Genomic DNA, 16020 nt, shown 5'->3' with positions numbered 1-16020 from the left:
GGGCGCTTGACAGTGGATGCGCATTTGCCTAATAGCTAAGTCTCTTCCAGGAAGCGCATAGCGTAGCGCACCTGGCAAGACAGCAGGGAAGCCCTGGGCTCCTGGATGAGCCAAATGTGCTGCCCAGGGAGAAGACAAAAGCAGAACAAGCTGAAATAACGGGTGCCTGTACAGAAGCAAAACTGGCAGTAGAAACTGAAAGGTAGGTACAGAGTCACCAGTACAAGAAGAAAAGCTTTCAAAAATCATAGTCAAGATGGACGTGGTGGCGCACGCTTGTAATCCCAGCATTCGGGAGCCTGGGACCGGAGGATCACGATTCGCAGACAGCCTCACCTGCTTAGTGAGACCCTCCACAACTTAGTTATACCCTGTTTCAAAATAAAAGAATAAAAAAATAGGTCAGGGGGTGTAGCTCAGAGGTCGAATGCCCTTGGGTTCCATCCCCAGACCTGCAAAAAAAATTATAGTCAGTAATAAAGCATGCTTATTAAATGGCAGAACCCCACAGACTTTGCGAAGGCACAGGAGTTTGCAAAGCAGAGCCCAGCAGCCGAACTTGGAGAGAAAAAGAGAAAGGGCTAGTCTTTGGTACCTATGGTGATGTGATCACTAGTATTTATTTCAGCCCTTCAGGAGGAGCCATAATGAACCTGTGAATAGCTTTCTTTGGACAGTGGATCTACTACGACTCCTTAGAGCACCAATTATATTTAAAGGAAGGGAGGGTTTCAAGAAAGAAAGAGAGTTGAGAAAACTCTGTTCTTCATTGCTTTCTACCATCTCACAACCCTGGGTGGCTGGTGGGCATGCTGGGCTCGTGGGAGGGAGAGCAGCTACGTAGAGGCTCTGTGGCAGGGGAACTGATCTCTCTGCTGTGTTGGGGCTGTGGTTTTATAAGGCCCAACTTATAAGATGACTAGAACAGACGGGTGGCAGAATGAATTTGTACATCATTTGGAGAACTAACTCTTAAAAAAAACACCATTAACATAAGCACTCTGTTTGCTGACCACTGAGCATAATTCTCAAGAAATAAAATTTAGCTTAAATACTCATATCTAAAAATTAATTGCATCATTTCCAGACCTAAGGTTGTATCTTAGCTATGCCTCAACTCCCAGGGCTGGGCTAGTTCAGAACAAACAAGTAAAGTAGGAGGTGAAGAGGGGGGACCACTGACCTTCTGAGCATGCCCAGCCCGTCTCCCAGAAGTCTGGTCCAGGACTTCTCCGGTCAAATTTGGTTGCCATAAAAATATTAACAATCTACCTCAACCTAGTTTCTCCAATGTTTTAATTTTTTTGTTGTTTTTTGTGTTTTGGTACTGGGGATGGAACCCAGGGACATTCTACCTCCGAGCTACACCCCCAGCCCTATTTTTTATTCTTTATTTTTTGAAACAGGGTTTCAATGAGGTGCAAAGGGCCTCAGTAAGTAGGAGCTGAGGCAATCTTCAAACTGCAATCCTCCTGTCTCAGCCTCCCAAATACTGGGATTACAAGCGTGTGCCACCACACCTGGCTAGTGTTTTTATTTTTGAAACAGAGTCTCACTGAGTTGCAAAGGGCCTCACTAAGTAGCTGAGGCTGTCTGCAAACTGTGATCCTCCTGTCTCAGCCTCCCAAATACTGGGATTACAAGCATGTGTCACCACGTCACATCATGGAGTACGGAAGCCGCTCTCACATAATGAGGACGAAGTCGCTTTCAGGTCCTGGCGACTGGAAGCCACTCTCATCTTGGAGGAAGGAAGCCCCTCTCACATCCAGCAGCCACCTTCTCCCTGTATCCTCTCATGGCCTTGGTGTGTGTGGACACAGGGACAAAAATTTCTGGTCTCTGTCTGTTTTTATTAGGACACCAGTCCTATCAGGTTAGGGCCTACTCTAATAAACGCCTTTTACCTTAATTAGCTGCTGAAGATGCTATTTCCACATACAGTCCCATGGTGGGCAGGGCTTCGGTGTATGAATCTTGAGGGAGACAAGTTGGACTCCACAGCACTGACAGCGGGGGTTGCATTCCCAGTCCTGGGTGAGGTCACATGGATATGCTCATTTGGGGAAGGTTAATCTTGCAGTACAGTTATGATCTGTGCACGTGTTTGTGAGTGCGCACATGATACACTTCAGTACAAAGTGGTATGAGGGTTAGGATGAATTAAAAATTGTGTCAGATGACTTTTGTCATCATTCTTTAATACTTCTACAAAATCAAGGCTGGCTTTTCTTTTTAGCTCATTCTACATTTGAGGCCCCCAGAATTCCTTTGTTTTCACAAATGTACTTAAAGAATATGAGGGTCAAATAACAGATCACAGTTTATGTGTGTGAATAATCAACATAAAAGTACGTGTGTGCAGACTATATTGAAAACAATTGTTTTCAACTTCAAAGATAATCAACCAGCCGGGCGTGGTGGCGCGCGCTTGTAATCCCAGCATTTGGAAGGCTGAGATAGGAGGATCGTGGTTTGCAGCCAGCCTCAACTACTTAGTGAGGCCCTTTGCAACTCAGTGAGACCCAGTTTGAAAATAAAGAATAAAAAATAGGGCTGGGGTGTAGCTTGGAAATAGAATGCTTCTGGGTTCCATCCCCAATACCACCCAAAAAAATTATGAACCAGAAATTAACTCACAGAATCAACCTAGACTAAGCAAGAATGAGAATGAGCAAATTTATGCACTTTGGTATAGGGGCTAAAGTTCAAGTTTCAGGTTAATAGTAATAGGTTACCTTGTTAATTACCTTATTTAAATTCCTTTCTAAATGGTTTTTATCATTTTAGTTTCACTAAATCATGGAAGATCGCCCTAAGTGTAGTGTTTACATCAATTTTACTTCTCATCGGTAAGTCTTATGACCAACCATCCTTAAAACTCTTTTATGAGACATGTCTGTGTGACGAGAGAGTTCTCAGTGAAATGGCCCATATTTGTCAATAAATGCTACAGATACTCTCAGAATGAGCTGCACATTCTCAAAGTTTTTGTTTTGTTTTTGCCATTTACCTTTGATTGCAAAAGTAACACCGGCTTCTTTATAGAAAATTTTAAAAGTTCATTTTTTGACTTAGAATTATAATTTAAAAGCTAGGCATGCTGGTGCACGCTTCTAATCCCAGTACTTGGGAGGCTGAGACAGGAGCAGGGCAGGTTTGAAGCCAGCCTCAAAAACTTGATGAGGCTCTCAACAACTTAGCAAGACCCTACTTCAAAATTAAAAAAAAAAAAAATTAAAAGGGCTAGAGGTATAGCTGGGAAATAAAACCGCCCCTGGGTTCAATCTCTAATACCAGACAGACAGACACACACGCGAAAATCATAGTATTTCCTTTAAAGTTAAGAATTATTTCTGGGTGTGGTGGTGCATGACTGTTTTGGGTCCTGATGGGTTGGTTGGCCCATTGCTTTGGGGCCTGTGCAGGGGCAGTATGTTTGAATACCTGTTTGTGCTTCTGCTGAGTATGTGCTGGAGGAGGAATTGCTGGGAAGGAACTACTAGATGGATTAATTTAATGCTGTCTCATGGGGGGAGTTGTTTTTATTTTTTGTTTTCTTTTTGTTTTTGTTTTTCTGTAATGGTACTGAGGATTGCACTCAGAAGTATTCTACCTCCAAGCCACACCCCCAGCCTTTTTTTTTTTTTTAATCTGGAAACAGGGTCCCAGGGAGTCTCACTAAGTTGTTGAGGCTGTCCTTGAACCTGAGATCCTTGGTCTCAGCCTCCCAAGAACTGAGATTACAAGTGTGTGCCACCAAAATAGTTCATCTTGTTAGTGTTTTCCTGTTTGGTTGTTTCTGTGGAGGACAAGTTCTTTGAGTGTCTACATTTTCTATGCTGTAACCCAAGGACTTAACGTGTGTGTGTGTGTGTGTGTGTGTGTGTGTGTGTGTGTGTGTGTGTGTGTGGTGCTGGGGATGAAAGCCAGGAACATTCTACCTCCGAGATATACTCTCAGCCCTATTTTTTATTCTTTATTTTGAAACGGTCTCACTGAGTTGCAGAGGGCCTCACTAAGTAGCTGAGGCTGTCCGCAAATGGCAATCCTCCTGTCTCAGCCTCCTAAATGCTGGGATGACAAGCATGAGCCACCATGCGCAGCAGGACCCAACATTTTCTTAAAAGTGTCTATCTATCTGTCTGTCTGTCTGTCTATCGATCTATCTATCTACCATCTACTAATCTATAAATTTATCCTCTCCTTCATGCTTAGAGAAATTAGTACTAGTCTATATAAAACACTTTATAAACGTCTCCAAAGAAACTCTTTAATCAGAGGTGGTCTTTTCTTTGACAGGCCTTCTAAATCATCATTGGCTTAAAGAAACAGAGTTTCCTCAGAAACCTAGACAATTATATGCCATAATTGCAGAATATGGATCAAGGCTTTACAATTATCAGGTATGTTTTATTAAGTTATTATTGAATGCAGCTCATTCAAAATTCAGTATGTTACAAGGCAAGGCCAGCTGTTTTGTGCAAGAATATATAATAGAAATAACACAGGAAATGAAGTTCTTTTAAGTGGTTTTATGGTAAGAAGTTCAAATATTTCTCCATCGCCTATGATACCTATAGGCACTCCAAGAGAATTCTAACACAAGGAAAAATAGCAAATAAATCCTTTTGCTAAACTTCTGACACTCTGATCATATAGAACTGCCCTGCACCTTGAAGCTAGTTAGATCTCATTTGGCTTAAATGACTTCCTTCTGGTCCAACCTGACCCGGGGACACCTCCCCAGCCATTCTATTCTCAGATCTCAAAAAAAAAAAAAAAAAAAAACCTAGAAGAAAGAGAGTGAGGGAGCTAAGGTCACTATTGCCCCATAGGAGAAGAGACAGACCACTCAATGACCTTGGACTGGAATGATGGGACACACACTTCATGCTGTCTTCCCGCAGGCAGGGCCTTGGAAACCCTCCAGGTCCCTGTCCATCCAGAAGCTCCTCACCCAGGGCATTTTGTCACCTGCAGTCGATTTTACAGCACGGTCCCAGCAACACTTCAGTGAGAAAATTCCCCTAGAGGTTCATAGTATGACAGCCAGAATCATCTCAAATCTTAACGACACTGCTCTCTCCCCGTGTCCAGAGAATCTATGAGGCCCAGGTCCATAACCTTAGGGTGTCTGAAATGTGAGCCCCCAGTCGGCATCATGACTGGGAGAGTCTGGTAGACACAGCCTGATGAGCTCCTGGGCCCAGGGGTACTGCTGTCCTGGGAATCTTCTAAGCAGGATGGAGTGGTAGCTAGGCCACTCCCCATGCTGGGTGGAGGACCAAGTTGTGCAGACCCTGACAGCCAGAGCCTCTCTCCAACATTGGCCTCCTTAGTTTGCCTGCACCGCAGCCCTTCCTCATGGTGAGTCCAAGCACAACTTCCCAGTCTCTTCTTGACAAGGGCACATCTGCTCAGTCACCACCAGGAGCCTCGTCAGCATTGCATGGATGACTCCTGTCTTTCTCATTGCCATTGATAATCTAAAGCTAGTTAATCCCACCCCTTTTTGGTTTAAAAATGAGAGGTCCCTAGTGGGGCATGGTGAAACAAGCTTATAATCTCAGTACTTGGGAGGCTGAGACAGGAGAATTGCAGGTTCGTTGCCAGCCTTAGCTACTTATTGAGGCCCTCTGCAACTTAGTGAGACTGTTTCAAAGAAAATAATAAAAATAAGGGTGGGGATGTAGCTCAGAAGTAGAATGCCCCTGAGTTCAATCCTCAGTAGCACAAAAAAAAAAAAAAAAGAAAAGAAAAAAAGAAATGAGAGGTCCCATCTCATTTGCAGGGAAAACCTAAAGGGCTCTTTGTGGCCCTCTGAAGTCATCATCAGAGCTCTCTGGGCTCTTCCACAGCACGCTGTGTCGGGGGGAGTTCTCGGCTCAGGAACTCAGGATTGCACGGTCCTTGGCTCATGTGATGGAAAAAAGTTTCAGCATGTGCCAGTCGGAGACATGGACAGAGGTTTATTTGGGGACAGGGAAGAAATGCACATTCAAGAGAGAATGCGGGCCACCTCAAGATGAGGAAGGCATACTGGGGAGTCCAGGGCTCTCTTCTTAGGGGGATTTCCTGAGGGGTGGGATTAGGAGGTGTGTGAGGATGCTCTCAGTCCAATAGTTCCCGAGGCAGTTTCTGGTGGTCCAGTAGTCTGGTCAGCTTTAGGGTGGATGATCTCAGTCCGGTAGTCCCGAGGCGCTTCCTGGTGGTCTGGCGGTCTGGTCAACCTTAAGGTCCTCAGGCTGATTGGGGTCCTGATTAGCTGATTGACAGATAAGCTGGAGTGCCCTAAATTATGGGTTTCTAAAAATACCATACCTGTCTTCTTATCAATGCACAGGGCGATTGTAGTTTCTTTTAATTAACTCTAGGATCTACAGATTTCCCCTCCTGGAAAAAGAACTGGCTTGTGGAGTAGAGGCTTAAGCACTTCAGCACCAGGATCTTATATTAAAGTTCTATTTTACTTTTTTTTTTTCCTGTCTACTTCCTGTCTCCTTTCTACCTCCTTCTTTCTTCTACCCTGCATCACCTGGACCTTGCTTCCTTCCCTCCTCTCTGGTTTCCCCTTCCCTTCTCTCCTCTCCTTCCCTCTTAAACTCAGTTCAGCACTTTCAGCTAAGGGTGTCCCCATCCTGGAGCTCCCATTGAAGGGCCCTCTTCGTTCCATAGGTTTCTCTCTTTCCTCATTTCCTAAGAATACAGTAGACTGAGGCAGCCGTGGGCCCTCAAAGGACGGGGCTGCGTTCCAGCCAGTCCAAGTGTGTTTTTAAGAGAGCAATAACTCTACTGGATCAGACAGAGTTCAGAATGACTTACCTTTCTTTCTTTCTTTCCTTCTTTTCCCCCAGGCCAGACTTCGTATACCTAAAGAACAACTGGAGCTCTTTAAGTGAGTAAAATGTCCAGCTAGGTGCCACTCTCTGCTGTGCTTCCAGATGCTGAAATGATTTTACATATTTAGAAAGTAAAAATCCTTTCCCCATTTCAGTATGCCTTTCTTCCTCTTGTAAGTCAAGACTATTTTTGCCTGGCAATCTCTTCTTCTCCACCATAAAAAGAAAAAGGCAAAGTTTTTTTTTGTTTTTTTTTTTTTTTAGAACATGTATGCCTAAGTCAGGGAGGACAGTTTTTCTCGGGCTGTTTCCTTTCTTGATAAATTCGAATAAAACTAAGCATAGTATTTAAATCAAATGGGAAATACGTGCACAGACTAATCCACTTTTAACCCTCCAGTCCTTTCTTTTCTCTTCCCCTTTCTTTCCATCTGGAGGTGCTCCAGAAAAATGCTGAGTGTCACCAAACACAAAAGACAGTAGTTTCCAGGAGAGAAATTTGCCTCCTTATCCATCTTACTAGTTTTTCTTAGTAGTAAGCATGTGCCTTTAAACCCAAACAATAGTATCTTTACTGCTTTAGGAAATTACTTTACCTCATCTACATTTCTACTTCTATGAAACATTTCCTAAGGAAATATACATTGGCTATGAATTCAATAATATTTATGATTGTCAAAAAATGGAATACAACCTAGGTTAAAAAATATGGGCCAGTGGTTAAGTACACGTGGTTAAGCCTGTCCATGCACTGAAGAATTATGAAGTCATTCAGATAATTCTAAAATATCTTGGTGATTTGAGCGTGGGTGGCGGCACACAATAACAAATATGATCTCTATTTTGCTATTGACTTTTGCATAGAAAAATCTTATTAGAAACCAAATTTTAATAGTGTTTATTACTTTGAAATGTATGAATTTTCCTAATTTTTAACATGTATTGTATACATTGGGAAAAACACTAGACAAGCACTGCTTATATTTTTACCACTATAAAAAATTTCTGCTCACTTGACAGTTTCTTAGTTTGTCTCTGAGTAATTTTCAAGCTGAAAAAGTAGCACCAGAATGCATTTTTAGAAGCAAAAAGTTGTGCACATCTCACTTGCAAAACCACCAAAAGATAGCTGCCTCCTGGCTAGTTCCTGTAGCCACCCCCTGCCCCCAGTCTTCAGCCACCCCTGTCCAAGGCACTTCTACCGAACTCGAGGTCACAGACTAAAAACTACCCCAAAGGTGTCTCCAGCTCCTCTGCTTACAGTGAAGGGCAGAACCTCGGGCAAGGTGCCTTCCCTGCTCTGCCCTCCCTTGAGATTGCCTTTCTCCCACCATGTCACCCTGCACTTGATATGGATGTTACAGCTCACCCCTGCATCTTGTGCTTCTCCACATACAGGAAGGAGAGCCAGACTTTGGAAAACAATTTTCGTGAAATTCTATTTTTAATCGAACAAATAAATGTTCTGAAGGCATTACTTAGAGACATCCAGGATGGTACCCACAACTACAGCTGGAGCGCCCTGGGGGACACTGCCCAGGACCAGGACAGCACAGAGGTGCTGGATGAGGCAAGATGGGCTGGGAAGGTGGTGCTAGATATCAGAGCATTTCCCTGGAGAACACGGAGAACTGGGCACCCACTGCATTTGGCTTGAGTCCTAGCTGACACTTTTCCCAGTGTTGGCTTTCTTTAACTGGAGCTCTCACCCTGGCAACCCCTCTTTCATCAGTACGGTGTCACAGAGAGGACACTCTCCTGTGGCACGATTTACTTGCTCCGAAATACATCACCGATTCTGTTCCACATTCCAGTAACAAACAAAAGCTAAAGGTTGTTGTGAATGGCAGTCTTTGAATGTGTCTGTACACAAACACATCGATGGCAAGGGACTTGCCTCCCACCCTCGCAGCTCTGCCTTTGGTATACGCAGCACCATGGTTAGGTCCCCAATTGACAGAATCCAGTGATCCTGGCATTGCATCTCTTCCAGGGGCACCAGCACTGCTATCCTTCCCTTCTTCAATGGCTGCATTCTGAAATGTCCAGAGAGCTGACACTAGCCTTCTGCTGTCTCCTGGGCTCATTTCGTCCTTGTCATGAGACAGTGTGAGAGCTCATCAGTGAGAACTCAAGCTGTCGTGCTTGGGACGCTTGCTTTTAGAATGAGGGTGCCCTTCAGATGGAGCAGAAACTTCGACTGCAAACAGTGTCTCTTCTTTGTAAAATTCATGTTTCCCAAATGTTCAAGTCTTTATTGCTGAGCATAGGATGCCAATGAGAGGGGGACACAACAGGTCACACACCTCACACCCTATGGGGAGAGCACCATGGTGCATGGTCAGGGCTTCAGACCGGGGACAACCTGCCCTAAGGCCAAAGACGCTGAATGTATGTTATCTTCGGTCACTTCATATGACTGAAAGAGGCCACTCCCATGAAGCTGTGAAGGTGACATTCCAAACCCACGTCCCTTGCCCCACTCAGAGAGCAGCCTGGGAGCTGTTCAAACTGCTGTTACTTTGCAGATTAGGGTACTGAAGTCCGAGTCAATAAAGGGAAAGGTCAACATTCAAGCAGTTGGTAGAGACTGTTAACAGAACACTGCTCTTACAATTTTTACAGGAAATGTCCAACTTGGTACATTATGTACTTAAAAAGTTGAGAGGGGACCAAGTACAGATGGCTGATTATGCGCTGAAGTCAGCCGGTGAGTATAGAAAAAGTAAAGAGATGATTGTAACACAAGGAACCCTTCAAGAGGCTCTTCATTTTTCAGACTTCTTTAGTAGGTGACATTTATCTATAGGGCAACTTGAATGGGGGCAAAACTGATCGGTCTAGATGATAAAGCAGAGATTAGAAATGATCACTGTCGATGTTTTCTGAATGCAAGTCTTAGAGGACAAAAAACTGCAACTTTGTTAGCAGGCAACTAAAGGATGACTGAGAAAGCCCAGGTGCCACAGTGAGATGGCGTAAGCATAGCAAACACGACATTTCATAAAGTGACTTATACACAATAATAAATCTAAACGTGTTACTAGTGGTTTCTGTTTAATAGCCCTTAAATTGCAAAGTAGTGTTCTCTCTTAATATCTTTTAATGAAAATTAATTCATAGAACTGGACGTGGTGGCAACACCTGCAATCTTATTACTGAGGAGGATCACAGACTTGAGGGAGGCTCTCAGCAACCTTGCGAGACTTGGCTTCAAAACATAAATATATCAGTGAATAAATAAATAGGGCTGGGGTATAGCTCAGATGTAGAATATCCTTGGATTCAATCCTCAGTGCCAAAAAAATAAATAAGTGGATTAACAAAATTAATTGTTAGGAGCTGAGGCTATGAATTACTAACTTTGACAATCTCTGTAATGCCCTGCCTAGAAGAGTCTATGGGGCAACAAGGGGACCCAGGGGCTTTGGGAAATTTCTGGTCCACAACGACCAGGAGCCCAAAGCGCTCCTGATGGGCGACAAGTCTGTGCTGAGACTGCACCCCATGCCTCCTCCAAGAATCGCAAAGCCACCATAGAGAGATTGACCCTGATGGCCACAAGAGTCACCCACCCCAACTCCAGGCTGCTCTGAGAAGGAGAGGCACAATTGGCTCCCACGCCTGTTTTGTGTGCGTATGCGTGCTCAAATAAATCCGCAAAAACTGAAAAATAAAAAATTCTGTGGACCTACACAGAGCAAACTCGACTTTCTCCAAATGACAGATTTTCAGTGGTACTGAGAAATGTCATCCTTTTCCTTGAATATGAATTGTACCTATTTGATCATCTTCCCAGCAAGAGTTTTCCGAGAATGTCATTAAAATCCAAGTGAATATTTTGAATGGTATGTGTAATTTTTTTATTTTAAAATTTGTTTTATAATTTTAGGAGCCTCTATTATTGAAACTGGGACCTCGGAAAGTTACAAAAATAATAAGGCAAAACTGTACTGGCATGGGATAGGGTTCCTAAATTACGAGATGCCTCCAGATATTATTCTTCAGGTAATAGTGAAATAAGAACAGTATCTACTTTAGGACTTTGTTATAATTTATTATTAAATTATTAATGTTGAAAAAAGGGGACAATACAAGAGTATGCAAACTTGTTACAGATCTGAAACCTCTTTAAATTTATAGCAGTAATTACAATGTATGAATTACTTCTTGTTTTATAGTCATTAAATGGTGATTTATTATTTATTATTTAAAAATCAGTAAATGAGGTTATTTCTCAAGTAGAGCATTTTCATTCCATATCTTTAAGTTGATTCTGCTATCTTTTTTCCATGAAAAACTTCAGTCATTCAACAGACATTTATCAAAAGTGCTTGTCCTCTAAATCCAGCATCTTGGCAAATATTACTTGAGCCACATGTTCTTGCATCCAATGATGGCTAAAGAAATTTCCAAATACGATTCCCACAGAGCCTTTCACATCAACTCCAAAGGCAGTCACTGTCAACAGCAGGGCGCTTCCTAACCATGACCGACACATGTAAAGTTGGTTTCAAATCTGGAAGTTCCTTCAGGGACAAACCCATGATCTTATACCAGAATAGATCTAGAAAGTCATAGACCTCATGTTTCTTCATTATTAACAAGACCAACATCACTGTCCCCATATCATCCCTGATCCAACACCACCAGAAGCACTATCCTTATTACTACTAACGCTATTATTACCAGCACAACTATCCTAAAGCCATCATCCCACCAGAATTGCCTCAGTCATCCCTGTCATTACGATCACCTGCACCTCATCACGTCCACTGCTGATGTTATCCCCCCATCGCTGTCTTTAGCAACACCCTCCGCACCACCACTCGTATCTTCTAACTTCCTTTTAATCACCTCACAGTCTACGAGAGCAACACAATTTGACATGGTTATAAGCTAAAAGCCTCTGGTCCTGATCAATGCCTTTACACTAGAGACTTAAGAGAGACCTGCCTAACCCATCGTGATCAGATGACCTGTATTGTAAGGGTGGGTTTACATACCCAGAGAAGAGATACATTCAGCATTTTCTTTCCAGCCAGATGTCTACCCTGGAAAGTGCTGGGCCTTTCCGGGTTCCCAGGGTCATACCCTGATCAAGCTTGCCAGGAAGATCATACCAACGGCTGTCACCATGGAGCACATCTCAGAGAAAGTGTCACCCTCGGGAAACATCTCCAGTGCACCCAAGGAGTTTTCAGTCTATGTGAGAAGCTGTTTAAATCTGTCATTCAAAGTGGGTTGTGATAGAAAGTGGTTGGCTAGGAATTAGGAACTGGATTCACATCTTCATTGTGCAACTAATTGAATCACTTACTTCTTGGGCACCTGCCTCACTTTTCTCAAAGGGAGGGATTGGACCAAAGGGTTTTCCATTGCTTAGTTTTATTTTATCTTTTACTTTCCCCGAAGTTAGCCATGTACAACTGCAAAGCTACATAATTTCATAAAGTTGACAATCCATTGCCCCATTTCTCCCTCCTCCCAATTCCCCTCATCCTGATGCTTCAACTTGCAATGATTTTAGCTGTTTATTTGCGTCCTTGTCTCAATATTTGCTGTTCTGTTATTTCTTGTTTTTTTTTTTTTTTTAGTTCAGTTTCTTTCTGAACGGAAGTGGAAAATAAATATTTGCTCTTTTTCATGGCTTCCCCATCCTCCCAATATCTTGATGTCTTACTTAGAAAACAGGTTCATGGAAACATAATTCACATAACATTTAATTCCCCTGCTTGAAGGACGCACTTCAGGGCTGTGAGAATATCTAGAGTTGTGTATCTATTGCCACAACTTCAAAACAGTTTTATTACCCCAAAATGAAACTTCACAGACCATGGCTGTCCATCTTTACTCCTCCATCTCAGCCTCAGCCCTGGCAACCACTAACCTACTGTGTTTTCATAAATTTACCTATTCTGGACATTTTTTATAAATGAAAATCATATCATGTGTGGCCATTAGTAAACAACTTTTTTTTTTTTTTGCAGAACTGGGGATTGAACCCAGGGGCATTCTACCTCCGAGCTATACCCCCAGCCTTATTTTTTATTCTTTCTTTTGAAACGGGCTCTCACTGAGTTGCAAAGGGCCTAAGTACCTGAGGCTGGCCACGAACCGCGATCCTCCTGTCTCGGCCTCCCAAATGTTGGGGTTACAAGCTTGTGCCACCACGCCCAGCTCCAACTTTTTTATTTAGGATGTGTTCAAGGTTTATTCATGTTGTAGCATGTGCCCATATTTGATTTCTTTCTAATTGCTGGATATTATTTTGTTGTACCACTAGACCACATTTTATTTATTTATAATTTGACAGATATTTGAGTTATTTCTAGGATATTTTGGCTGTTATGAATAATGCTACTATGAATAGTTGTGTGAAAGTTTGTGTGTGGAAGTTGGTTTTCATTTCTCTGGAGTATATACACCCAAGATTGGAATAATTGATCACATGGTGACTATATGTTTAATGTTTGAGGCACTGACTGCTAAGTTGTACGTCTTACTTTTTGTTTTAATCAATATTTAATGCTTTCATGGTGACCATGTGAGCTATACTTTTCTTAGTTGAGCCATAAAGTATTCTTAAATATTATCTTTACTTTTTGCATAATTTTTTTGGTGGTACTGGGGTTCCTGGAAACCCTTCTACCTCCAGGCTACACTCCCAGCTATATATATTTTTTTAATTTGAAACAGGGTCTCCTAAGCCAGCGAGGCTGGCTTCAAACCTGCACCATCCTCCTGTCTCCACCTCCCAAGCACAGGGATTACAAGCATGTACCACTACACCCGGCTCATTTTTTGCATAATTTTTTATATGTCGTATTTTTATCTCATTTTTTAATTTGCTATCATATCACCCGGCTATATTTCTATTACTATAACATTCTCAACCTCTTCATCAAAGGTGTAAATATTCTCCCATTATTCAATTCATGTCAGATAATTTGTCTTCCCTCCTTCTTGAATATTGTTTCTGAAGCTCTCTGACCTGCTTCAAGCTGGTGATTGCTATGTGGGTCTGATGCGAGGTGATGGTTGTACAATACCATTTCTTTATCCTGAAATTATTTTCTTCTCTCTCTCTCTCTCTCTCTCTCTCTCTCTCTCTCTCTCTCTCTCTCTCCACCTCTGAAATATTTTTATCCATTTGTGTCTTAACCCCTATGTTGAATTTTTAATTTTTTCTGTCATGATTATACTTGCTAAGACTTTGGTTTCTTAAAATGTTCCCTTTCTTTAGAGGTTAACTTTTTCTTTCACGGTTGCAGTATCTTCTCTTAGGCTTCTCTCTTTCTCACATAAACATATCTCTCATCTATCTTCTATCTATCTATCTATCTAGTCAGCCCTGTGATCACCTCTGGACTTATTCACCCCTCCCAGTCAAGGCCCTTTCAGTGTGCAGGTGAGTGTTCCCTGACCACAGCACCCTGTCCTGGTAGACATCTACAATGTCTGGTAAATTGTTGACACTTGAACAACCACAGCCATTTATTTTAACTGAGCACCTGCTCATCACAACTCCTCTATCTGTTGGTTTCTTTGTAGGGCATGGGAAAAAAATGTGAAGGAGAAGAAATTTTCCTGGGTCAATTTATATATAACAAGACAGAAAACACGGTTCAGACATTTGAACTCCAGGTAAAGTGTGCTTTGTGGATTATATGATTGGCTCCATCACCAGGAGGGATTTACTGAGATGATGGATGCAAAAGGATGAGAGAACAATTGTGATGAGATCACGAGCCAAGGAAGCCTCTTCTTAGCTTGAGCAGTTGGATGAATGTTCATGCAATAGATGGACAATTGCAAAAAGCAAAAGAAACTCTTCCCTCATCTGCTACATACACACACATTCTCCCTCCCCCCTCTCTCTTTCTCTCTCTCCCACCCCTTTTGTGGCACTGGTGATGGAACTAAGAGTCGCAGGTATGCTAATCAAATGCTCTACCACTGAACTCCATCCCCAGCCACCAGGTCCTTTTCTTAACTGTTTCCTTGGTACTATTGCGTTTACAGTCATTATCTCATCTTCCTTGAGTAAAGTCACTGGGATTACTATGCAATATGATGTAGGGAAAGGCAGAGAGGAAATCAGAGGAAGAGGGAATATCTAGTACCAGATCATAAAAGTAACACTTCTCTTTCTAACACAATGGGGAATAAATGCCAACAATTAACTAATATACCCCTGAAACTCACGAATGTGTAGGCAATATACTTTCATTGGACACAGCAAATAACTGAAGAGATGTAGATGGCATCCCATACTAAAGAAAAGTAAATTTTTATGATACCTCATGATTAATGGTGAGAACAACTAAGCCAAAAATTAATATAGAGCCTGCCCATAATAGCCTTGGGGCTTGTATTCATGGATGCAACCAACTGCAGATCTAACCCATTTGAAAAATAATTGCATCTGTACTGAACATCTACAGACTTTTTTCTTTCATTATACCCTAAATAGTATAATATAACAACTATTTACACAGCATTTACATCGTATTAGGTGGAATAAATAGCTGACACGGGAGGATGTGCGTAGGTTATATACAAATATCATGCATTTTATAGACTGGACTTGAGTCTCCAGAGATTTGAGTGTCAGGGAGTCCTCATATTAATCCTTCTCAGACAGGAAGTAATGCCTGCATTAGACATGAACATATATGTAGAACTTCATTTTATTACATATTCATGTAATCTATGAGCATTAGAGCGCATAGATTCACTCTCATGGTGGCATCATAGACGTGTCTTTCCTACAACAAACCCTTGCTCTGAGCTCACTCCCTGGCACAGTCAGCAAGGAGTGTGAGGAGGCCCTGGACATGTAGACCACCACTCGACCTTTCTCCCACAAGGCGGGTCTGTTTCTGAGCTCCTGCCTTCCCGGATCTCATTTCCTCACCCATTAGATTGGGATTTGAAAATACTTGTGTTAGCGAGGAAAATGAAGTAAGTCTTCATTTTCCATCAGAATTCACTGGGATTCTTTGTGATGAATTTCTTTATAAGGCATTAATTCTTTTTCTTTTCTTGTTTTCAGCATGAAGTTGCAGAATCTTTATTATGTGTGACTCTTAAAATCCTTAGCAACTGGGGACACCCAACGTATACTTGTTTGTACAGGTTCAGGGTCCACGGCATCCCCAGTGACCACAACTAA

The 16020-nt window shown here is 42.2% G+C and overlaps 1 protein-coding gene across 1 annotated transcript in view; it reads left to right on the top strand.

Moving 5' to 3' along the window:
• Positions 1 to 16020, top strand: part of SUN3 (Sad1 and UNC84 domain containing 3) — a gene marked incomplete at both ends in the record, with an annotated part of 23210 nt that extends 7190 nt beyond the window's left edge. The window contains 10 exons of the mRNA XM_080701160.1: positions 36 to 202; positions 1715 to 1788; positions 4303 to 4406; positions 6858 to 6898; positions 8241 to 8412; positions 9468 to 9552; positions 10735 to 10850; positions 11884 to 12051; positions 14397 to 14489; positions 15901 to 16020. Of these exons, the coding sequence (XP_080557286.1) occupies positions 36 to 202; positions 1715 to 1788; positions 4303 to 4406; positions 6858 to 6898; positions 8241 to 8412; positions 9468 to 9552; positions 10735 to 10850; positions 11884 to 12051; positions 14397 to 14489; positions 15901 to 16020 (1140 nt within the window). The remainder of the gene's footprint in view (positions 1 to 35; positions 203 to 1714; positions 1789 to 4302; positions 4407 to 6857; positions 6899 to 8240; positions 8413 to 9467; positions 9553 to 10734; positions 10851 to 11883; positions 12052 to 14396; positions 14490 to 15900) is intronic.

Source organism: Muscardinus avellanarius, assembly GCF_963383645.1.
Source record: "Muscardinus avellanarius genome assembly, chromosome: 9".
Taxonomy (NCBI): domain Eukaryota; kingdom Metazoa; phylum Chordata; class Mammalia; order Rodentia; family Gliridae; genus Muscardinus; species Muscardinus avellanarius.
Note: the sequence above shows the minus strand (reverse complement) of the source record. Positions and strands in the feature narration are given on the sequence as shown.